Source organism: Dendrobium catenatum, unplaced genomic scaffold (assembly GCF_001605985.2).
Source record: "Dendrobium catenatum unplaced genomic scaffold, ASM160598v2 fragScaff_scaffold_800, whole genome shotgun sequence".
NCBI classification, from domain to species: Eukaryota; Viridiplantae; Streptophyta; class Magnoliopsida; order Asparagales; family Orchidaceae; genus Dendrobium; species Dendrobium catenatum.
The window spans coordinates 355,585-380,141 of record NW_021319262.1 but is presented as its reverse complement, the minus strand read 5'-3'; the positions used below and the strand labels follow the sequence as shown (position 1 = coordinate 380,141).

The following is a 24,557-nucleotide window of genomic DNA, read 5'->3' as shown; positions in this document are numbered from 1 at the left end:
ACATTTTATTTAGTTATTGAAATTAATCCCTTTTAATTTTATTTATTTATCGGAGAAATTGCCATTAAAATTTTAATCCTTTTCCGCAATTTTTCGGGTTGGACTTATTCATATGAAACACCTAATTTTTTTTTTTATATTTACATATATAGCATTTAAAATAAAAATAAAAAACATTTCGTTAAAATCCTTAAACCTCATGGTCATGCTTGTTAGTTCCATCACCTTCGAGGCTTCGACACACTCTGTCGACCGACAACATCGATGAATCTAAGTGGTGTAGAGGGTAGAGAAATTACGTCAACGGTGTGTGCGAGAGGAGAAATTAAGTTGTGCGGAGTCTGGACGTGAAGAATCATCCAGATTGTGAGTATACATACTGTGTACAAACAGTGTGTACACTGAATTTGATACACACTTTGTACAAATGTCTGAACGATTCTTCCCGTTCGGACTCCGCACAGAATAATTTCTCGTGCGAGAGCTCAAAGGTGCGATCTAGCTTGCTAGGAGATGGTGTTGGTGGTAGGGGTGTCAATTTCGGGTCACGGGTCGGGTTAGTACTGACCCGATATTATTCGGGTTCGGGTCAACTCGACCCGTTTTTGCTAACATGTCGATTTTTCAGACCCGAATCCGACCCGTTTCAATTTGATTTTTCTGAGTTCCAGCACGGTGCACGCAATGCGACAGTAGTAGCGGTGCAGCAACGGCAGTGCCGGCGAGGCAACGAGCTTGATGCAAGCGTCGACTCGAGGGCATGATGCGACCCGCTAACCCGAGCAGTCACGCGACGTAACTCGATGGTGGGATGTGGAGCAGGCGGGACAGCCAGGGCAAGAGGTCGCGGGGCAGCTGGGGTAGGCGGGGCCGCAGGGCAGCCGGGGTAGGCGCGGCCGCTGGGCAGGCGGGCAGTCTCAAGCAGAGCGGGCAAGGCAGATTTCAGGGTCATTCCGGGTCATTCCCGAGTTGCCGGGTCAACCCGAACTCGACCCAATTTGGCAAACAGGTCGGATTTTTGGATGGCGTCCAATATTGACACCCCTAATTGGTGGGATAATGATGCTAGGTCTTCAAAGTTAGGTTCCTTTTGGTACATTTTTTTATCATTTTTTTTTGTTGCCATTTTTAAAAAAATATCTGCACCAAAAAAATTATTTCAAATAAAATCTTAGTAATAAAATTAATGAAGTGTTAGATGGTATAAATATTAAATAATAAAATTTTGTGTATTAATTATATAAGTTAAAGCGTGTGTAGGAGGACCCGGTGGGTGTTTCCTCATCTTCTTTTTCCGACGATAAGAACGAGGGAGGGAGGAGCGACGGAGGGTGATTGTAAGAGTTAGATCAACAAACGTGGCCAAGAGATTCAGTTCGCATTATTTTATAGCTAGCTTTCAGCTCATCTCTACGCGGGGAGAAAGCGACGGGCGGAGCCAGCGCCACCTTGTAACAGAGAGTAATTTGTCCGGTGAGCCGTTGTTTTGTACTTTGTGGCTGCGGTATTTCGTCGAATATTTTATGCTCGTTTTTTTTCTAGACCATATTTATTTTGATTAGTAGTCGACGAAGAACATGATCTTTGGTGGTCTGCATTTTATGGCGACCGAGTTTACCCAATGCAACTGTAAGGACGGTGGCTTGTGGAGGTTCTTCTTAGCACTTATGCTGTTTTTTTCTTTCAATTTTTTAGCTGGGGAATTTTGTCTTTGATATTTCACTGTTGTTTAGCATATTCTGTAGTGTTTTGTTGATGCGGTTCCTTGTGGATCGATTGGTTGTCTTCAAAATTTGCGTTTTGTTTGTCTTCTGGAAGTGCGAACCTTCCTGGTAGTAGGTTTTTGCTTTCTTCTAATCTTCTGGAGGTGTGAAGTACCTTCCTGCAGCTAGGGTTTCTTTATTGAGATTTCGAAATGGAAACGAGGCTTTGTTTTGATTATGGTATTGGGGGAGAATAAGCCTTTCCCTGTGTGTATGATTGCCTGTTATGCTCAATTTGGGATTTTGTAGGGCTTTCTTTCCACTTTTCTCGGTTCTATTCTTTGGCAGCCCTACTGTTATAACCTAATTTTTTTATATTTTATTTATTTTTTTTTCAGTTTTTCTTATCGAATTAGGCTTCTTGTTGGATGAAGGTTTGGAAAAAGATGCTATTTGCTTCGATTAAAAACGGCGTTTCTAGTGCTAGGTTCTCATATACAGAAGCTTAGTGGTAGTGATCTATTCGGATTCTAGATTTTCGTATGGCTAACAGTTTTCATAGGAAAGAAATTCCAAAAAAAGTTGTCTTCTTGATGTTTTCTTGCCAAATCCTTGTAGTTTTCCGATAAGGCCGATGATGAGAGCTTGCTGTACAACTAGTTCAAAATTTTCATTTACTTTCTGCTGCTGATTTATATTTGATGTTAGGGCCTCTAATGCGTACTATACAAACATATTTATGCAAAATCTTTTCTACTTATCAGTTTAGAAGCTCTAGTTTGCTTGTTGGAGATTACTAACTGTTTCCAACATTTTATGCAGAACTCTACTCCCACTGTAGTTCTTCCCTATCAACTTCAATCTTTCTACTCATCAATTGACCAGTAAGAAGATTAATTGCTAGTGAATTCCTTTCCTTCGATGGGCTCTTGTAATCCCACAGATCAGGAGAGTTCAACTAGTCCTGGACGAAACATCATCATGCACCCTCTATACATTCCCAGGTCATCAGCATGGCTTGATTTGAAGGTTTTCTATGTGAGATTGAGCAATTGTTTTGCAAGTGAATCAGCTCCAGAGCATCTCACACTTTATCATATCCCACTTACTCCGGACACCGTTCTTGAAGTTAATGGCAGAAGAAGTGGCATCAGCACTGAATTTGTTTCATCAATCCTTAGAAGGGACAGAGTCGATAAGAAAGCAGAAGAAATTATTTTTGTGAGCACAGATAGTATAAGGATGTCAGGAAATGTAAGATTTGAGGTCCATGATAGTGAAAATCTGTTGTTGTCAGGGGTTTTGGAGCTATTGAAGAGCACTTACTCAACAGGAGAGCCCAAAAAGGGGGCAATGAAGTGGAGTATGAAGTGCCAGCCTGTAATGTCTGATGGATCATTCTTTTTGAAGGGTAAGCAGTATATGAGTCCAGAGGCGACATTGCCGACAATTGAGGTCTATGTTGCAGGTAGTTTCTCGGGCTCTGCTATTATTTTGACCAAAACATTACAGCTTGGCATTCGGAAGAGAAAACAGATGAGATTGGCTCTTGATTCAATTCCAGAGAATGAGGCCCCTGGAGTGGTGAAAGAAGAGTTGCATAAAGAAGCCCAACAGGTACTTCATACCCAACTTCTATGGCTATGGGCATGCTTTTCATGTTTTGCTTAGATGATTTTTCTATAATTAGATGTCCTGAAGATCTGGAACTAACTGGAAATTTCCATTACCTTTATATCTGCACAAATGTGCCTTAGTCAAGATAGCCATTAATTTACTAAATAGATAATAAAACAAGCATGTTATCTGTCTCTAATCAATCAACTTGCTCAATAAATGAGCATGCTTGCAAACTTAACCAATGGATTTTTTTTTTTTTTTTTGGGTTCAATTTCACAACCTGGGTCAAAAAGCCATAGATGCGATGTGACCTACCCAAGCATTGAATTCTTTGTTGAGTGTAATGATTCTCTTACACATTTTCTTAGCATGTATTTGGAAGTAGGGAATTAGGGATCAAAGGTGAGTTAAAGTTGGGGTCACTACAGCAATGATCAAAACCATTTTGGACCCAATAAGTTTAAATATATGGGAGAAGGCCAAACAATTGGTATTTTTTGAATATATATATATATATATATATATTTGATGTAATACTAAACTATATGTTGTAAGACTAAACTAAACACATAACTTCTACATTTTTAAATAATCTTACCATCACATAAAAGCTTTCCATAGTTCACATCACCATCCATCAAATTAAAGCTGTTTTTTGTTGAGAGTTACATTCTTGAACTTTGCTCAACCATGATGGAAGCAACCATGGAGCATGAGAGCCACAAGTTTCATGAACTACTTGATCTTAAGCCCTATGCTCTAAATACATTTTGTTTGGGTTTATGGATCAAAGTGGACAAAAGTTGGGTTTGATGCGCTAACGAATAAAATATGCTGCATAGATTTAGTCACTTATCGACTTAAACGAAGTTTTGGGAATTTTATTAAATTGTGAGTCTTAGATTTTTCTTTATAAAGAGGGGGCACCGTCTTTTGTTTATATCAAAAGAATTTGTGTTGTAATTCTTCACAATAAAAATCATAGCGACATTTGCAATGGTGGTAATATGTTGTAGTTATCAATTGGGTGAGCCTATAAAAAAAATTATTTTTTTGTGTTGATCTTCGTTTATGCTTTATTATTATTTTTTTCTCTTTTAGTGTATGAATTAAGTTTTACCTATTCTCCAAAATGTTTAATGAGATTCCTCACAAGTTCCTACGCCATGGTCTGCTGTTATTAAGCATTCATGAAAAGGATGCAAGAGGCCTACAGTGCACATAAAATATATAAAAAAAATTGATGCAACTTACCCTCCAAAGAATTTCAGCTTAAGAAACTGCTGTTGTTGATTTAAAAATAATGGATTATAGGACTTGAAGAAGATCTTAAGCTTCGTTTGGGACGCCTTTTTACTGCTTTTTAAAACAATTTTCTAGTAAAAAAAATTTAATTTTTATACTAAAAAGCTGCTTCAAGGACCAGTAAAAAAGTAGTCCCAAATGAAACCTTAATTTTGTTTAAACGTAGCACATGTAAAATTTTCTTTCTTCTAATATTACGAGTTTTTTCTGCAGTTGGTTGAATATGAAGGCTTTGCACCAGAAAATGATGTGGACATTGACTACAACAGTATATTCACAGGATCAGAATACATGGAAGGAGAGGATGGGGAACTAACATGGTTCAATGCTGGTGTTAGAGTGGGTGTAGGACTTGGCCTTGGTATCTGTCTTGGCGTTGGCATAGGAGTTGGTTTGCTTGTAAGGACGTACAAAGCCACCACCAGAAATTTCAGAAGTAGGCTTCTTTGACAATCGTCCTTCAGTTTCACTCCTTCACCTGCATTTCTTTTTATGACTCAAAATTTTGAATGTTCACTTGTCCTCCATCTACGTGTGTATTTGTCCATTTGCTTTAGCTCCCACTGCTAACTGCTTGCTTGCCTTTTGCACCTTCTTTCTGTAATATAGAGTTGTTTTTCATTGGTATTAATGGTTCATGAAATGAAGGTTTTCAAACTCGCTTCGGCCCTGTCATAGAAATTCAGATTTCTCCACTTTTTTGTAGCTTTAATAGTCTCTGCGTTCACCTTTGATGTCCACTTTCATTCTTTTGTTATAAGTTATAATAATGGTTGAGTTTTGGCCAATTTGGTACAGTTTCAACTGTTTTTTGTGGAGTTAACAATTTTGGCCAAGGACCATCCTTTTGTCTCAGCATTCGGAGACCGAACATGTCACATCATTTGGTACACAGTGGTACCGAGTATCAGTACCGAACAAAAAAGTAATGTGACATATTTTAGTTGGTCTTTGAACCCCATTTGAGATCTGCACAGAATAATTTTTCCAGCTTTTGATGTTCTTTCTTTCTTTCTTTTTTATCTTTGGATGAAAATGAGTTTGTTCTACATTAGATTATATATATTCTCTGAAAGCTGTTACTAATGCAGGTAAGATCCAGTAAGTTCAGATGGTCGAGGGTTTGGAAAGGGAGATTTTTTGGATAATTTCATTGTGTTTGATAAAACTTTTGGAGGGAACAGTCAAGGAATGATTGTGATTTGTGTTGGAGCAAAAGAAGTAAAAAAAAAAAATGTTGGTAAAAGGTGTAAGCTTGAGAGCAATAAAAAACCAGAGTAAGAGAATTAACAAGAAAAAGAATAAAAAATTAAGAAAGAATAACTTTGATTTAGCTATGTTCATCTATGTTTGTGGTCATATAAAGAGAATCAATAGATTTTTTTTTTTGAGACATTTAGGTCATTTAAGACAAACGCACACACACAACGCATACACAAAAAATTGAACCCAAAATCTCTTAGTTGGAAGTATAAGCTCTCAACTAACAAGCCAAGGTGAGCTGTGTGAATCAATAGATTTTGATACGAGTTTTAGGGAATGTTTAAGAAAGCCGTTCGAAAAGAAGCCTAAGAAAATAAGAGAATGCTTGATTTTGGTTAACTGTAAACATGAATATATTTTTTGTTAGTTTTTTTTTGTATCATATCGAAGTCAATAGTTATGGTTATCAACCCCATAACTGTTGATATTTTTATTAGCATTCCTTTTTCTTATGGTGTGTGGACTAATGAGCTGTATTATTAAAAATTAAATAGATGATAAACTATTTAATTTCAAATCTCAATTCTAAATTAAACAATATATAATATATTTAGTACAAATTCTCAAATTTAGATAAAATCAAATTAAAATTTGAACGAAACTAATCAATTTACCTGAATAAAAATTATTTCAAATAAATTATAATATAAATTATATAAGAGGATAGGCTGGATAGCTTTTGCTTGGCTACTGCTGGGAGAAAAAAAAACATACATTTCTATTTGAATGCCATAATATTAAAAAATTGCTATTGTGCTTAAATGCTTTAATATTTATGTCCAAAAGGTTTATTTTTTCTGCAATTCTCATCCAGAATCAATTAATCATTTAGGCTTGGTTTGGTACAGCTTTTTTTATTGTTTGTTAAAATAGTTTTTAGTATAAAAATTAAAAATTTTGGACTAAAAAATTGATTTAAGAAGCAACAAGAAAGTCATCCCAAAGAAAGCCTTATTCTCATGGCTGAGACCCTAAACTCTATAATATTTATCGTCTTGCTGCCTTATATATTTTATATGGAGCTAAAGAGAAGTTGTCGTTTTATATGGGCCAGATTACTACTACTGATGGGCATTTTACCAATTTTAGTGACATTTCTAATGCTATTGTTAAACATTTTGAGGGCTTGTTTAACACTACCCACTCCAATCTTGTTTTGCCTTTGGAAATTCCTCTTGGAAATTTGGTTCCTTCTCATTTTAATGACATATTGGTGGCTCCTTTAACTTTTGGGGAAGTGAAAACAACGGTTTTTGATGGGAATGAGAACACAACACCTGGTCATGACGGGTTTACCTATGCGTTTTATAGAAAATCTTGGCATCTTCTTGGGATGCAAGCCTTCAATGCGGTAAACAATTTTTTTACTACTGGTTCTCTTCCTAAAGGGGTTAAGGCGACGTCTATTGCTTTAATCCCTAAGTGCTCTCATGCTTCAAACATCAATGATTTTAGGCCATTATCACTTTGCAAGCAAAATAGTGGCTAAAATCATTGCTAATATAATGAAACTGGTTCTTCCCTTTATTGTTCATGAAAGCCAATCTGATTTTATTGCAAATAGATGCTCTACGAATAACATCATCATTGCATCCGAAATTCTTAGAGATTTCAAGGGTTCCAATAAAAAATTATGTGCTAAGTTGGACATTAAAAAGGCATTTGACTCTGTTTCTAGGGATTTCCTTATTGATAGATTGCTTCAAAAGGGATTCCCGAAAGTTTTTGTGGCTTGGATCAAAGGTTGCATTACTAATGTTTATTTCTCTGTTTGTCTTAATGGTTCTCTTAAGGGCTTCTTTAAATCTACTACTGGTCTACGACAAGGTTGCCCCCTTTCTCCTTTGTTATTCTGCATTGTTATGGATGGCTTATCCAATATTCTCACCAACAATTCTGACTCCTTCAGCTTTCAAGGTATCAATTGCAAAGACTTTTACATCAATCATTTGATGTATGCTGATGATCTTTTGATAGTTGGAGATTCTTCTAGAGATAATGTGTTCATCTTAAAAGATATTTACACTTTTTTGGCTCTTTATCTGGCCTCCACATTAATGCCAATAAAAGTGCTATTATCTTCTCTAAAAGTGATATTGAAAATTAAGTTATTTGTGACGAGCTTGGTATCCAACATGTCAATTATTACCTCACCTATTTGGGTCTCCCCATCTCCCCAAAAAGACTTAAATCTTCTCACTTCCAACCACTACTGAGTAAAATTACTGCTCTACTTGCTGGTTGGAAAAACAAGTTTCTTTCTTTTTGCAGGTAGGGTCCAATTCCTTAAATTTACCATCTCCAACACCATAGCTTGCTGGATCAGAGGTTCTATTATACCCAAGGGTTGTTGTGCGACTATTAATAAGCTATGTTCGAGATTCTTATTCCACAACAATCTGGTGGATAGAAAGTTGCATCTTATTTATTGGTCCAAAGTTACCCTACCTAAAGCTGTTGGTGGGCTCGGTATACCTTCTTTAGATGCTCTTTATTTTGGTGTTTGTTGTTCCATTATTGACAGATTTTATAACTCTCAAAATCTCTTAAGTTGCTGGTACAAAGCCAAATACACCACCCCTTGGAAACCTCCCTCTCCTACTGCCTCCAAGTTCTGGCATAGAATTTCTAATGCTGCCTTCAGGATTAAGGAGGTGATCTCTTTCTTTGTGTCTCAATTAAGTGATTTTTCCTTCTTGTGGGATCCTTGGTACAATGGGAGATCGATTTCTGAGGCTTTTAACTACCAAGGATTTGATGATAAGCAGGTTGGAGATTTCATTATCAATGGCATTTGGCCTTTGCCAACCTCTATTCCAACGATTATGTCTAACTCCATTGTGGCTATGAACTTTACAGAAAAAAATGAGATACTTTGGAATGATTCTTCAATGTGGAAATTTAAAAACTTTACCGAGCTATTTCATTCTACTATACCTAAGGTAGATTGGCATTCCTCTATCTGTCACAAAAATCATGCGCTCAAATTTGCTTGTTTCACCTAGATGGCTGTGATTGGCGAACTAAAAACTGCTTATAACCTAATTTTTATAGGGATCCAGGTGCCTATGAACTGCTCTTTGTGCTCTGGTAATATGGAGACTCATTCCCATTTATATTTTGCATGTGATCTTTCCTTTTATATACTCAAGTCTGTTTTATCGGATCTTAATGGCTTTTTTGCTTAGACCCAATTTACTTCAGTTATTTGAATTCTATGAGAATTCTGTGTGTTATAGTAAAACAAAAAAGGATCTTTGTTTTTTTTATTATAAGTTGTACTATTTACCATATCTGGAGAGAAAGAAACAAACGACGTTTCTCTTCTGTGAGAAACAATGTGCTTAAGATCATTTGTAATATTAAGGAGGCTATCGGATTCAAAGTATCAAAATGGAAAAATAGAAATTTAATACTGCAGAGGTTCCCGGGCATTTAGTTCTACTGGTATACCTGTTGTGCTAGTGGTTTATTTACAGCTTCAAGGCCGCATGTAGTTCTTTTTTGGCTGGATGTGTTCTCTATCTTCGGGACTGTACTTTTTTTGGCCCATTTTTTGTTCTTCTTTACTCTTCAGACCTAGGAAGATGTTTTTTGGGATTTTGGCCATTTTTTCCTTATGCCCCGATCTAGTATGTTTGTGGATTATCATCCTATCATTTGTCGGGTATACTACAAAGACAACAGTTGGCATTGCTGGGGGTTGCTGGACATTCAGACGATGATGACCAAGGCCAGTCTCTTTGAGCCATGGATGGCCTATGGGGCAACCTGGCTCGTTCGTGTGATTTTTCTTTATGCAGGCTGGAGGTGCTGTGATGGCCAGTTTCTAATTCAATTTGCATGGGTCTCTCTCGATTATAACGAGCAATCGGTGCTTCAGCCTGGGCATTATGTGATCTCATCTGTTTTTTTTTTTTTCTAGATGATTGTGAGTTGGCCTTATTTCTGAGTCTTCGGATTGTCTTTTTCCCTTTGATGCCATTTGGTTGTTATTATCTTTGTGTAAATTTTGATAGTTTTTTGTTGATTAGTTTCTTTCCTTCCCACAGATTTATTGTACTTTGAACACTGTTTTTTAATATATGAACTTCTTGTCCCGGGTTTACCAAAAAAAAAAAAAAAATTAGGCATTGCATAATATATATAAGGCAAGCATGTGGAAAGTTAGTCAAAAGAATGCTGACCAGGACTGTAGCAGCTTAATATGGGGACCACTGAGCTTAAGGGACCAGATGACGTCAGAAGTCCGTCTTGGGGTGCGTGGTCCAGAAACGAGAGCTGATCGGGCAGCGTGCGGTCGTATTTTAGGGTGCATATTCAGCGTCCTTTTCCTGTCGTTGCGCGCCGTTCCTTGCTACATCACGTGCCTACTGAGCACAAATAATTAAATGTATTTTAATTTTGCCATTATATACAAGAAACGCATAAAGAAGAACAAGAACTAGATTTAATCTCAGAATCAAGACGAGCTAATTTCTGCAGCGTTCGAAAGTTTGGATGTCCAAGCCGTGCGTGCCATAGCGAGCTCGAAGGTTTCGCCGCCGCAAGCACCATGTGCTTAGTTGGGGTAGGAGCTTTGAGACGATACAGTCCATTGCGTTTGCGACCGCGGAGAAGAGGGCGGTTGTCCTGTAAATCCTTCACAACAAATTCGTTAGCGTTAAACGAGACTGAGACGTTATTGTCTGCAGTCAATTTCGCAACAGATAAGAGATTATGGGAAGCAGAGGGCACATGTAGAATATTTGGGAGATAAAGCTTACGGTGGGAATCAGGTATAGGCAAGATTCCTTGACCCGTATTATGAATCGGAAGAGTGCTTCCGTTAGCTGTAGAGACGGAATCCATGCCATTGTATGGAGAAGCATGTTGGAGATTAGCCACGTCCGGCGTTAAGTGCGACGAGGCACCGGAATCAATGATCCACTCGTTTGCGGAAGAACTTTGCTGTTGCGCTATGAGGGCTCGAGAATTCGACGGAGGCGCGTATGTAAGATTACATCGGTGCCAGCAGTTGAGCGCCGAGTGGCCGGACTTCCCACAGATTTGACATTGTGGGCGGGCGGCGGTATTTCTTGAGGGGACGGAATTGTCAGCTGAGTTCTGCGGTTTAGGAACAGAGGATTTTCCTCTGAACTTCTGGTTCTTGGGTCGGTAACTGTTGCTTCGATTTGAAAACATAGCAACATTCTCAGATTGCTGCAGTTCTTGATTTCTTTGGTTGTGAAGATTTATTTCTTCACTGCAGAGTAGGGAGTAAAGATCGTCTAAACTGATGGGCTGTAAAGACGTGCGAATGGCCGTCTTGAACGAGTTGTATGTCGCCGGTAATCCGTTTAGGATGTACAGCACTATGTCTTCGGTATCTACCTTGGATCCAGCGGCTGCTATGCTATCAACGATTTTCTTGATCTGATCAAGGTATTGCTGCATTGTCTGATCTCTCATTTGGATTTGGTGAAGTTCGCTTTTCAATTGTATCACTCTTGATCGGTTCGTTGGTTGAAGACGACGTTCGAGAGTTTCCCAAACTTCTTGAGTGGTAGTAAGAGTTAGAACATATGGAAGGATGGTTGCAGAGATTGTCGATAGGATTGCGGAGGTGAGATTCCTATCGATCAGTTTCCATCGGTTGTGTGCGCTGATGTCGATTTCCGGTGGACAAACCGAGAGACCGGTGAGATGCGTTTCGAACCCATTCGCAGAAAAATGTTGATACAGCTGCAGACGCCAGATTGCATAATTTTCAGTTGTTAACTGAGTGGGAACCAGATTCTTGATGTTGGAGATCAAGAATTTGAGATGAGGAGGAATGATGAGCTCGGCTTCTTGACCGGTGGAGCTCTGAGTGGTCCGGCGAGAAACGGCCGAATCTTCTTCTGCCATGGGGAGAAGACGAAGAAGAATTGCTGTGGAGCGAAGAGCTCTGATACCAAGTTAGAGTTCTTGGAAAAGAACTCTTGGAAGAGGATGAACAGGAAAGAAGAAGAGAGAAGCCGAAAATGAGAAGAATAGAATTGTTGTCTTATTCAGATAATAACCGGACATATATATAATTACAGAGATGAAGTAAAAGCGGGAAAAACATAACTCAAATATTTACAATAATGGTCTCCTTAACAGCCCCCCTCAAACTAATCATTTGGTGAGCAAATGGTTAGTTTGGATCGGAGAAAAGAAAAGCGACTGCTAGGAAGGGATTTTGTAAGGATGTCGGCAACTTGATCCGTTGTACTAATGTGAACAATGTCGATATTGCCGTTCTTGATATGATCACGGATGAAATGATGATCGATTTCGATATGTTTTGTGCGAGCGTGTAGAACCGGGTTGTTCGCAAGGGCTATAGCCGAAGTGTTGTCGCAGTGAATTATGGTGGGAGTGGACGGTGGAATGAGTAGCTCAGCTGCAAGGCGTCGGATCCATAGGACTTCGGCAATAGCAGAGGACAAAGACCTGTACTCGGCTTCTGTTGATGACCGGGCAGTTGTTGTTTGTTTCTTGACCGACCAGGAAACAAGATTAGGACCGAGAAAGGTGCAGTACCCGGACATTGACTTCTGTTCAATAGGATCAGTGGCCCAATCTGCATCCGAAAAACTTCGCAAGTGCAGGGATCCACGCGTGATAGGCAGTCCAAATTCAGATGTTCCCTTGATATAGCGGAGAAGGTGCTTTAAGGCGAGGAAATCACAGTTTCTTGGTTGATGCATGAACTGGCAAATGGAATTGACGGTGAAGGCGATATCTGGCCGAGTGATGGTTAGATATTGTAAAGATCCTGCTAATTTCCGGAACAATTGAGGATCGGAGAAAGGTGCATCGTCTGGCGCCTTCGTCGTTTTGGTTATTGCCGGAGTTTTGGAGGGCTTGCAATTTGCAAAACCTGCATTTGAAAGAATTTCATTGGCGTAGTGTGTTTGATTCAAGAAGTAGCCATGAGTGGTGTGAGTCACCTGAATACCGAGAAAGACCGAAATATCGCCAAGTTGTTTTAGGCGAAAGTTGGACTGGAGGTGCTGTAGAGTTATCTGAATTTGCGACTTGTTGTTACCGGTGATGAGAATGTCATCAACGTAGATGAGAACAAATACCCGAGCATCCGCCTGGCTGTGTAGAAGAAGAGAAGGGTCCGCTTTGCTGAAGGCGAACCCGATCTGTATGAGAGATTGAGTTAATTTGTGATACCATAAACGAGGTGATTGTTTAAGTCCATATATGGACTTATGCAGCTTGCAAACATATTGAGGATGCTGAGAATCCTCAAAACCACGAGGTTGCTTCATGTACACTTCATCTTGTAAGTCGCCATGGAGAAATGCATTAGAGATGTCCAGCTGTGACACCGTCCAGTTGTGATGCAAGGCAATGGTAAGGAGCATGCGAATGGTTACCATTTTCGCGACTGGACTGAAGGTGTCCGTGAAGTTAATACCAAATTCTTGCGAACATCCCAGAGCTACCAGACGGGCTTTGTATTGACCGATGTTTCCGTTTGGTAGCTGTTTTGTTTTAAACGTCCACTTACTACCAAGCACCGGTTTATTTATAGGAGCAGGAACCAGTGACCAGGTGCCTAGTTTTTGTAAAGCAGAATATTCGGCGGACATTGCTAAACGCCAGTTAGCGTGCTTGACTGCCTCATTGTAGGAAGTTGGTGTTGGTGGTGATTCTTGAACAGCAGATAGATCGAACACCTGTTTTGGTTTCACAATTCCAGATCGAAGTCGCGTTTGCATTGGATGACAAGAGACCGGGATCTGGTTCTGACGGCTGAGAGCTGTGGACGAGGACGACTCAGGTTGATGTGAATGCTGATCTGAAGACGACGGAGTAGAAGCCTTATTTGAAATAGAAGGCGCGGGAGCAGAAGCCGAGGGCGTTGGAGTGACGATGATGGATGTGGAAGGTGTGATCGTGGAGCTGGGAATGAGCAGTAGAGGAGGGCACGGTCTGGTAGCGGGAGCAGAGGAAAGATTCAATTCAGGTTGTTGGTAGGGAAACGTTGTTTCATGGAAAACAACGTGACGAGAGATGTACATTCGATTCTGATTTAAGTCGAGGCATCTATAGCCTTTGTGCTGCGTTGAGTAGCCAAGGAACACACACGAATGAGAGCGGGGAGCCAATTTGTTGTCCGCGTAAGGGCGAGTCCAAGGAAAACACAGGCACCCGAAGGTGCGAAGATGTTTGTAGGACGCATTGTGACCGTGAAGGCGGAAATAAGGAGTGGTGTGAGATATGGCAGAAGACGGCAGCCTATTAGTGAGATACGTGGCGGTAGAGACGGCTTCTGCCCAAAATTTCGAGGGAAGAAAGGCCGCATGAAGAAGAGTGCGGGTGAGCTCAATGAGCTGCCGATGCATTCGCTCGGCAGTGCCGTTTTGCTCCGGCGTGTGCGGGCAGCACAGTTGGTGAGTAGTCCCCTGTTGTAGAAGAAATGTCCGAAAATCGTTGCTTGTAAATTCCCCGCCACCATCCGATCGAAAATGTTGTATGTTTGTTTGAAAAACGTTCTTAACCATTGCACAGAAGTTTTGGTATTTAGAGAAAACTTCATTTTTAGAATGCAGCAGATAAATCCACGAAAAATGAGTAAAATCATCTAAGAAAAGAACGTAATAACGAAAACCGTTCATGGAAGCAACCGGAGCTGGTCCCCAGACGTCCGAATGTACAAGTTGAAACGGTTTTGTACAGACTGACGTGCTAGAGGAGAAGGGTTGCTTATGACTCTTGGAAATGTTACAAGAAATGCATAAAGAAGAACAAGAACTAGATTTAATCTCAGAATCAAGACGAGCTAATTTCTGCAGCGTTCGAAAGTTTGGATGTCCAAGCCGTGCGTGCCATAGCGAGCTCGAAGGTTTCGCCGCCGCAAGCACCATGTGCTTAGTTGGGGTAGGAGCTTTGAGACGATACAGTCCATTGCGTTTGCGACCGCGGAGAAGAGGGCGGTTGTCCTGTAAATCCTTCACAACAAATTCGTTAGCGTTAAACGAGACTGAGACGTTATTGTCTGCAGTCAATTTCGCAACAGATAAGAGATTATGGGAAGCAGAGGGCACATGTAGAATATTTGGGAGATAAAGCTTACGGTGGGAATCAGGTATAGGCAAGATTCCTTGACCCGTATTATGAATCGGAAGAGTGCTTCCGTTAGCTGTAGAGACGGAATCCATGCCATTGTATGGAGAAGCATGTTGGAGATTAGCCACGTCCGGCGTTAAGTGCGACGAGGCACCGGAATCAATGATCCACTCGTTTGCGGAAGAACTTTGCTGTTGCGCTATGAGGGCTCGAGAATTCGACGGAGGCGCGTATGTAAGATTACATCGGTGCCAGCAGTTGAGCGCCGAGTGGCCGGACTTCCCACAGATTTGACATTGTGGGCGGGCGGCGGTATTTCTTGAGGGGACGGAATTGTCAGCTGAGTTCTGCGGTTTAGGAACAGAGGATTTTCCTCTGAACTTCTGGTTCTTGGGTCGGTAACTGTTGCTTCGATTTGAAAACATAGCAACATTCTCAGATTGCTGCAGTTCTTGATTTCTTTGGTTGTGAAGATTTATTTCTTCACTGCAGAGTAGGGAGTAAAGATCGTCTAAACTGATGGGCTGTAAAGACGTGCGAATGGCCGTCTTGAACGAGTTGTATGTCGCCGGTAATCCGTTTAGGATGTACAGCACTATGTCTTCGGTATCTACCTTGGATCCAGCGGCTGCTATGCTATCAACGATTTTCTTGATCTGATCAAGGTATTGCTGCATTGTCTGATCTCTCATTTGGATTTGGTGAAGTTCGCTTTTCAATTGTATCACTCTTGATCGGTTCGTTGGTTGAAGACGACGTTCGAGAGTTTCCCAAACTTCTTGAGTGGTAGTAAGAGTTAGAACATATGGAAGGATGGTTGCAGAGATTGTCGATAGGATTGCGGAGGTGAGATTCCTATCGATCAGTTTCCATCGGTTGTGTGCGCTGATGTCGATTTCCGGTGGACAAACCGAGAGACCGGTGAGATGCGTTTCGAACCCGTTCGCAGAAAAATGTTGATACAGCTGCAGACGCCAGATTGCATAATTTTCAGTTGTTAACTGAGTGGGAACCAGATTCTTGATGTTGGAGATCAAGAATTTGAGATGAGGAGGAATGATGAGCTCGGCTTCTTGACCGGTGGAGCTCTGAGTGGCCCGGCGAGACACGGCCGAATCTTCTTCTGCCATGGGGAGAAGACGAAGAAGAATTGCTGTGGAGCGAAGAGCTCTGATACCAAGTTAGAGTTCTTGGAAAAGAACTCTTGGAAGAGGATGAACGGGAAAGAAGAGGAGAGAAGCCGAAAATGAGAAGAATAGAATTGTTGTCTTATTCAGATGATAACCAGACATATATATAATTACAGAGATGAAGTAAAAGCGGGAAAAAACATAACTCAAATATTTACAATAATGGTCTCCTTAACACTGATCACAACGCTGAAACAGTAAAAATTATTTTGCACCCGCTACAGGAACTTGCTGGCTCCGCCACTGCTTTATAAATGCTAAACTTATAGATCCATTATTTTTTGGGTATTATCAATTTAATCATATAACATTTTAAGATCATCCAATCATTTACTAAATAATAATTTATGTTTGGTGATATTCTTAAAAAAGTTAAGTTGGTGAATATATTAAGCTGATCTATAGATATTGCTCCAGGAGAATCATAAAATAAAATTTTAATTTATTTATAAAAATGTAATTAATGTAATTTAATTTAAGCCTCTACTCCATATAACCAAAATTTAATAATAATAATAAAATGTTGGTTTCCAAACCAAACAAGTATCCACCGCTGCCTGTTTGGATGGTGAAGAGCCAGTTGGCTAAAGCCTATGTCCCTAGTTCGAATCCCTTGGCAAGCAGTGAAAGCCTTAAGTGTTGGCCGTGTAAATTGATGCGGTTGCCATGCAAGATCGACGGAATTTTCACATGGTGGCTTACTGGTCCAAAAAAAAAAAACCAAACAGTAATGTGCCTTTGTTCGGTGTTTTCACCAAACAGGGAAAAATGAGACGTCCAGTCCACTTGCCAGGCCGAGTTAGATGACATTTTTCTTAGCTGAAATCGCGGAAGTGACTTCCCATTCTAAGCTTCTGCGCACCTGTAAAGCCTTTTTTGTTAAGTTGTTCCATTTCCGGTTTTCATTTTCCTGCAAGTCTGGAAAACGAAAGTTCCTTCAATTCGTAATGGACCACCAACTTACTAAAAATTTACCTTGCTGCAGGATTTGACCCCCTATGTAAATTTTTTTTTTCTCAAAAGAACTTCATTAATCTAACTTACAATCATACACAGCAGTTCTATAAGCCAAAGATAAGTTCCAAATAATTAGATTTTCCATTTCCACATTATTTAGATTTTCCACAACTAATAAAGACGACTTTGTAATCTCTATTACCATCTTGTTTATCTCAAAATTTTCTCATTCAATTATTGTTTGTTTGTTAAAAAAATATTTTTTTAATTAAATTGTCAGAGAATCAAGAAAAAATTCTATAAGATGACGGTAAAATCTATAATACTTTATGGTGCTAATATTAGCAATTAAAAGAGAATAATAAAATTAAGTTGAGTGTTACACTGATGAGTATACTAAGATGAATATATAGGCGAAAATATTCCGAATGATTACACAACGGAGATTAATTATGCAATCAAATTATGCCTAATAATTTGTCCTTTTTTATTTTTGGAAATTTGAGAGCACCAAACCACAAATTTGATCTGAACAAAAAGTATCGTAATTAAGTTCTTAAAAACAAATTTGAAAATTTAAAACTTTTATCAACTAAACAAGCTATACTAACAAAACTTTCTTATTTTTAACACTTTAAATTATATTTAGGTTTTATTTGGGATGATTTTCTTATTACTTCTTAAAACAACTTTATAGTAAAGAAATTTTAATTTTTAAAATAGAAATCTGTTTTAAGAAATAATAAAAAATCGTCCCAAACAAAGTCTTAATTGTACATTCTTTGCTTATTTAAATCAAATTAACACACACATCACATACTCATGTTTCAAATCCAAGACATTTTAGGCTTTGTTTGGAACGACTTTCTTATTGCTTCTTAAAGCAGCTTTCTAATATAAAAATTTTAATTTTTAAACTGAAAAGTTATTTTAAGAAGAAAAAAAAAATCCCAAATAAAGCCTTAATTAATAGCAAAAAATTTTCAACCAACATATCAAGATGAGGGATGTGAAAATAGATTTTTTAAAAGCTGTTATATAAAAACTGTTAAAGAAAACTGTCCAAATGAAGTCAAACTCACCAGTGATTCTCAGCTGGCTATAACAAGAAAAACTTCAAATAAACAGAGCGGGAGTATTCTTTTCCGCTAAATAAAAGCAAAAAAAAAGGGGTAAAAGAAAACTATTTAGGAAAAAAGAAAAAGAAAAAGAAAAAGAAACGTATACTTGAATTTTGTTAATTTTGGATTTTAAAAAAAAAAGATTATAGCATAATAAAAAAGCATAATTAACAAAGCCATTATACTTCATTTTCTTATGGAAGAGACTTCAATCAACGCCATGAGGAAACCGTGAAGAGCGGCAAATCCTCCCAAGCCAGTGAGAGCATACCCGTAGAGGAGGAATCCAATAACGAATACTTGGGGCTATAATCGTAATTCCACAAAAGAAGCTTCGCCTGACTTATCGCGTAGTTGCTTAGAGGAACCATTTCCAATCCACAACCTTCCATAATTACCCTCCATTTTTCCTTTGCCTCCATTCGCATCCTTCGTTGTCGACCGTCCTCCGGGCCCACCGTATACAGTATCCGAGGACCCAGTATGACCCGCTCGATCCGGGCCCGCTCGTCCGAGTCACGGCCCCGCGATGACTCCACCGAGTCAAACACAGCCGCGAAATATCGCAATGCGTTCCCGAACCGCTCCACGAACCCGATTCGATTCAGACTACACTCATATTCACCGAGAGTCACCACTTTCGGCCGGACCGATTTCGCGAGCCGGATTACGCGGTTCACTGGCTCGTCGCTATCGCCTAGGATTGTGTATAGTTGCAGCGTGAAGTTTACGGCCACGGCTTCTCCCGGTTCGACCCGGAAGGAGGCTGCGGTCAGATCTTGAACCGGGTGAAGCACCGGTTCGAACTCGAAATCCAGGTCGAGGAGTCGGGCGAAGTCGAGAAGGCGATTCCCGGTGGCGGCAAGGGATGTCGCCGGAGAGCCGCCGAGGGAGGCTGCGGGGATGCCGGAGATCCGAATCCGGGAGGGTTTTCCGGTGGGCCGTGTGGCAAGTGCTTGGAGTAACGCGGCCCACTGAATACCCTGTGAGATTCCGAAGTCGATGATGTGGATTATCTCCGCAGATTCAGTGGCTTCGAGGATCGCCTGGTTCGCCGTCAAATGAACAAACATGGAGTAAGGGCAAGCGTCGTTGAAGGCTCTGTAGCATAGCGCAATTTCTTCTTCTCGGAAATCAGGGGCCGAACAGCCGGTGAGGCGGCTGTTTAAGGCTTCGGCGAAGTAGTAGGCGACGCGCTCGGTCGGATCACCAAGATCTGAAGCAAGGTCTCTGATGTGGTCGATGGTTTTTGCGGCCTGATCCGGCTCCGTATCGATGATTCGGGCACAATCGAGAAGGGATTTGAAGAGCAGGGGAGGGGATTTGGAATCCACTGCGTCCTTCTTCGGTTGAGGAGGCGGAGGCGGATCGAAGGAGAGCGAGTGAGGTGCGACGATTTTGCGCGAATCGGGGAAAACGACTCGGTCGAGGTCGGAAGTGGAAGCCTGAGATGGAAGGCTGATGGCTGTGGAGCAGGATGCGAAAGCATCCGGGAAGATTGGAGGGAGATCACTCCCTTGCCACACATCCGCCATGATTTCCGAGCTTTCGGTCGGGGATTCGCCTATCAGGCTTTCCATCCATTCGTCGGAGTCAAACTCAGATATTCGAAAGGGGGCATGGTCGATATGAGTCTGCGGCGGGAAGCCGAGCACACCGGCGGCAAAGGGGTCGTGGAAAGTGGGTTCGGGCATGGCGAAAGGGAAGTGATCTCGGATGGGTGGAGTTTGCTGGTGCTGGTTTCCCCACTGCGGCGGAACGGCGGCAAAGGGGTCGCCGTCACTGGATGCTACATCAATAGCAGGGATGACTGGTTCCTGATTCTGCTGCTGATGCTGATGGCGCTGCTGTTGCTGTTGCTTTTGTTTGATGACTTGCTGGGCGATAGCCATGAGATTGCCGCTATCCGCGCACATGTAAGCCATCTTCTTCTCGATCCCCTCTGTCTGTCTCTCTGGTAAAGTAGCCCCGTTTAGCCTCCTTTTTCTTTTTTAATCCAAGACCTGTAGCTGCTGGGCATTGAGAGACGAAGCCAGCATTGATGAGAAGGAGTGAAGTGAGAGTTTGGAGGAATTGAGCAGCACGGGGTACGATGGTTTTCACAGAGAAGACAAGCACTGTACTACACTGCTTGCCGCGGCAGCAGAAGAAGCCCTTAGGCCTTAGAGATAGCTAAACGAACTGCAGGTCGAGGGATTATGACGAGTAATGAGAGATTAAAAATAAGAGGGACATAGATGACGACGGAATAAATAATAAAAACCTTGAATCGGTGGGTCCCACCCACCAGTTTTATGTGGGCCACTCTTACCCCTCCCTAAGTAAGATGAAAAAATTATAATATCTTCATTATAATAATAATGAAATCATTAGTTTAGATAATTTTTTTTTTGAAAATGATTAAAAAAAAGATTAATTTCTTTAAAACTTAAAAAAGGCGTAATTTTCATTAGATTTTATCCTTTTATTTATTTAGTCTAAAAAAAAAAAGAAAAGTTAGTTTTTTTTTTTTTAACATTATTGTTATGATGTGACGATGAAGTTTATTAAGATAGGTTACTCTCACAATAAGTCAATATAGCGCTCAGTAAGAAGAGAAAAGGTGCCCTATTGAAGTTGGAAGCAACTCGTAGGATTTGACGGCATTTGATTGAGACCATGAGTGAATATCCATGTGTTAAGCATGCTGCATATTTTAGCTTGTTGAATTCCTTAAAATTACTTTTTTAATCACTTAGTTCATTAATCCATAGCTTATGTAAGGTCTTTAAAGTTTTATTTGGAATAATTTTTTTATTTATTTATAAAGCAATTCCAAACATTAAAAACTGTAATTTAAAAAATTTTATACATAAAAATTGCTTTAAAAAGCAGATACCTAAAATGACATTTTTAATCACTAAGTTCATTATTTTTCAAAGCTTACTCATGTAAGGACTTAAAAAAAATGTCAAAGAAGTAATATTTATACTAAAAAATAGCTTTAAAAGTTAGGAAGAAAGCCATCTCAAATATGAGCGGATACCATGGCTCTGATACCATGAAAGCAAACAAGAAAGAGTGCAGTGGGAGAAAACATAGAGAGTAGTAAGAAAGAAAGAAAATCTATACTGAATGAATAATGAATTACAGGATACGTATATATAGTAAATAAATGGTAAATGTGTTAATTGATGAGATAATGACAGGTACTAATAGATTCACCTTAAGCTTGGGTGGGGGGATTGCCCCCATCATTTTTTTTAAAATGCTATATGATTCTTTAGGAAATTTATCCCCATTTATCTATTTTTTGTTTTTATTACAAGGGTTTTTTTGGCAATTGCCCCCCCCCCCCACCTAAAAGCTTTAAAATACTGTAGTCTTTAGTTAATTGCTCCCAGCACAATTAAACACATTGTGCAGAGGTGTTATCCTTAGGAAACGATGAACCAAATACAAACGAAAATAGTAAAGAGAAATCAAAATTATCCTTATCTTGTAAGTGGGCGCTATCCCTATGGATTCAACATATATTTTGAAGAGTACAAAGATCAAGGATATGAACAAATAGGGGTTTCTATTTTGCAAAGGGTATATCAGTCGCAAAAAGTGGTTGCTAACCACTATTTGCGACTGATCTACATGATGCAAAATTAGGCATAATTTTGCACATTGCAAATCAGTTGCAAATAAAAATATCAATTGCTAACTGCTTGCAACTTCCTAGATAAATATTAGATAAGGCATGCTTTTATATTTTTTCACCTGCAAGCATATAAACCTGCATGTAATAATATAATACAATAAGTAATTATTTCTTTGTATTGAATAAATAAAATCATATATCAAATATTTCCAAAAGAATCTCCTTAACTTAATAGGGGTGGAGCCGTGGAGGCCTCCTTCAGGTCCTTCATTAAAGATCAGGAGACCATATGGCCAACGAGAACAATTATTACGTTCTCTGACCGGACGTAGAGCTATGTTCGGCCGCCAATAATATGTCGCCACGTGCTCTTACTCTAAACCGCGCGGCCCGGCGACTTGACCCGGAGCGGAACCCGGGAATGCTATGTTCGCGATTTTCTCGGCATTGCTCGGTATTTGCTAGGTATTGCTTTGCAAAACTGAGAAATACCGCTCTGTGAAGACCAATACCATGCAAATACCGAGTTGTACCGAGTTTTTCACAACTTGGTACAACTCAGTATTTGCTTAGGATTTGCTCGGTATTGTTAGGGATTTGCTCGGTATTGCTAGGTATTTGTTCGATATTGCTAGAAAAAACTCGGTACAACTCAGTATTTGCTCGGTATTGCTAGGTATTTGCTCGGTATTGCTAGAAAAAACTAGGTACAACTTGCTATTTGCTCGGTATTGCTAAGTATTTGAAATATATCCAAAAGATGATGGGATTTTATTCGACTCGTCAAGGATTTAAAAAAACGCACATGCGAGAACCCAAATAACAGCGGATCGGGTCGGCGACTTTTCTTCATGCTACGTAGCGCTAAAATATTGGTGGCCGAACGTAGAGGAGCGTACGTTCACCGGACCGAATAAAAGTTCGGCCAACGAAGATGTAAAAGAGATTAATAAGGTTTCTTTTGGAATAGTTTTTTTTAGTGATTTATAAAATTATTTTTAGTACAAATATATCTTAAAAGTAAGAAAAATATTATGGTCTAAAATTGTTTCTCAAACAAAGGTAAAATATTTTTTTGGGACAACTTTTTTAATGCTTTCTAAAATATTGTTTTAGTTAAAAAAAATTAAATTAAAAAAGCTGTCCCAAACGAAGCCTAAATTTGTTAGTTATTTCTGAAAAAAAAAAGCCTCACATTGTTATTGCAATAGAAAAGTTATTAAGCATTTAGAACTATATATAGTCATTAATTTATGAGGAGTTGACTAATTTTGACACTTCCTCTAAATTAGATTGAATGAAAAATTAATGAAAATATATCATTAATTTGTTTATTTAACTGTACTCGAAATTAATATTTTAGATGAAGTATAATTAATGTATAATGATTGTTCATTACCCTGCACTAATTAATGATCCTGACTGCTAATTAATGATAAATCCAAAAAAGGATTAATTGCGTTAAAATTGATAATATAAAATTTAAATGGCTTCATCAAAATGAGAATCTTATTGTCTATGAGAAGAAGGTCTTAATTTAAAGAATTTCTTTTTCTCTGATCAATAAAAAACATTTGCTTGTTAAAGACCGATTCTTCTGATGAGACGTTTGAGAACTAAGCCGTAAAAATTTAAGAAAAAAAAATTGAAGCAAATTAAACAAAATCCTATAAAAAATTGCAAGAAATAATATTCATAATTACAGCACTTAAATTCTTATATTTACTTACATCTAAACGACAGAAAAAATATTATTAGGTTTAAATTATTTAAAGTAAAACTTATAAATAAATTTTGAGCTATTTAGACATTAAGAAGGTATTATATAAATAAATATTAAATTTTAGATGCTAAATATATAAATAAATAAGAACTCAATGCCTCAATGGTATTAATGTAATTTTTTTTTAGGGCAACGAGTACCAAATTATGTTTTATTGAACATTACTAGATTATTATGCTCAACTGATGATAAGATATGAAAGCGCCCAATTATTAATGTTTTATTTTTTTTAATTACTTATTCTTGTATTGAAATGAAATCATATATTTATGTGAATTTATTTGTGTTGCATCCCAGAACATTCATGGTAGTAGAGAGATGAAATAAATATTTTTTTACATGTAAAATCCTAAAAAGGGAAAAAATCATAGGATTTGACCCAGCTGAAATATTTTTACTAGTGTTTATTGTTGATTACAAATGAAGGCCTTCCATGTGGGGAAGGCCTTGGCTTGATGAAGTAAATATACATCATATATATCACATTACATGGTGTGTGAGACCATAGTTGGCAGGTGATCACAGTTGGAAGTACTGTAGTTGGTGGTGACTGTAGGTCTGAGGGATCATAGTAAGCGGGTGACAGAGATCTGGGGGACTGTTGTCGGTAGACGATGATGGTCGGAGAGATCTTAGTCAGCGAGAGACTGTGGTCGAGAGTGACAGTAGTCGGTGGGCGACGGGAGGGCGGAGGGTTCGTAGTCAGCTGGTGGCGGTGGTCGAAGGGACCATAGTCGGTAGGCGGTGGACGTCAAAGGGACCATAGTTAGCGGGCGATGGAGGTCAGACTAACCATAGTAGGCGAGTGACAGAGATCAGATGGACTATTGTCGGTAGTATGATGGTTTCGACGGTTGGGTGGAAGTATTGTGGCAATCAACGATCGGGTGGTAG

The 24,557-nt window shown here is 39.3% G+C and overlaps 2 protein-coding genes across 4 annotated transcripts; one reads left to right on the top strand and one right to left on the bottom strand.

Annotated features, from left to right (window-relative positions):
* Window positions 1–1,307: 1,307 nt before the first annotated feature.
* On the top strand, window positions 1,308–5,340 carry LOC110113380 (uncharacterized protein At1g01500). 3 transcript variants are annotated; one of them, XM_020845938.2, is made up of 3 exons: window positions 1,308–1,473; window positions 2,526–3,320; window positions 4,842–5,340. In XM_020845938.2, exons 2-3 carry the CDS (start codon window positions 2,625–2,627, stop codon window positions 5,076–5,078), a joined length of 933 nt encoding a protein of 310 aa, XP_020701597.1. In that variant the 5' UTR covers window positions 1,308–1,473; window positions 2,526–2,624; the 3' UTR covers window positions 5,079–5,340. The 3 variants fall into 3 exon arrangements, with proteins under 3 accessions (XP_020701597.1, XP_020701598.1, XP_020701596.1); XM_020845939.2 differs by lacking the exon at window positions 1,308–1,473 and adding an exon at window positions 1,490–1,629; XM_020845937.2 differs by lacking the exon at window positions 1,308–1,473 and adding an exon at window positions 1,496–1,651.
* A 13,015-nt stretch (window positions 5,341–18,355) lies between these two features.
* Window positions 18,356–20,508, bottom strand: LOC110113383 (SCARECROW-LIKE protein 7-like). Its single transcript, XM_020845944.2, has one exon. It carries the CDS (start codon window positions 20,175–20,177, stop codon window positions 18,465–18,467), a length of 1,713 nt encoding a protein of 570 aa, XP_020701603.1. The 5' UTR covers window positions 20,178–20,508; the 3' UTR covers window positions 18,356–18,464.
* Window positions 20,509–24,557: the final 4,049 nt, after the last annotated feature.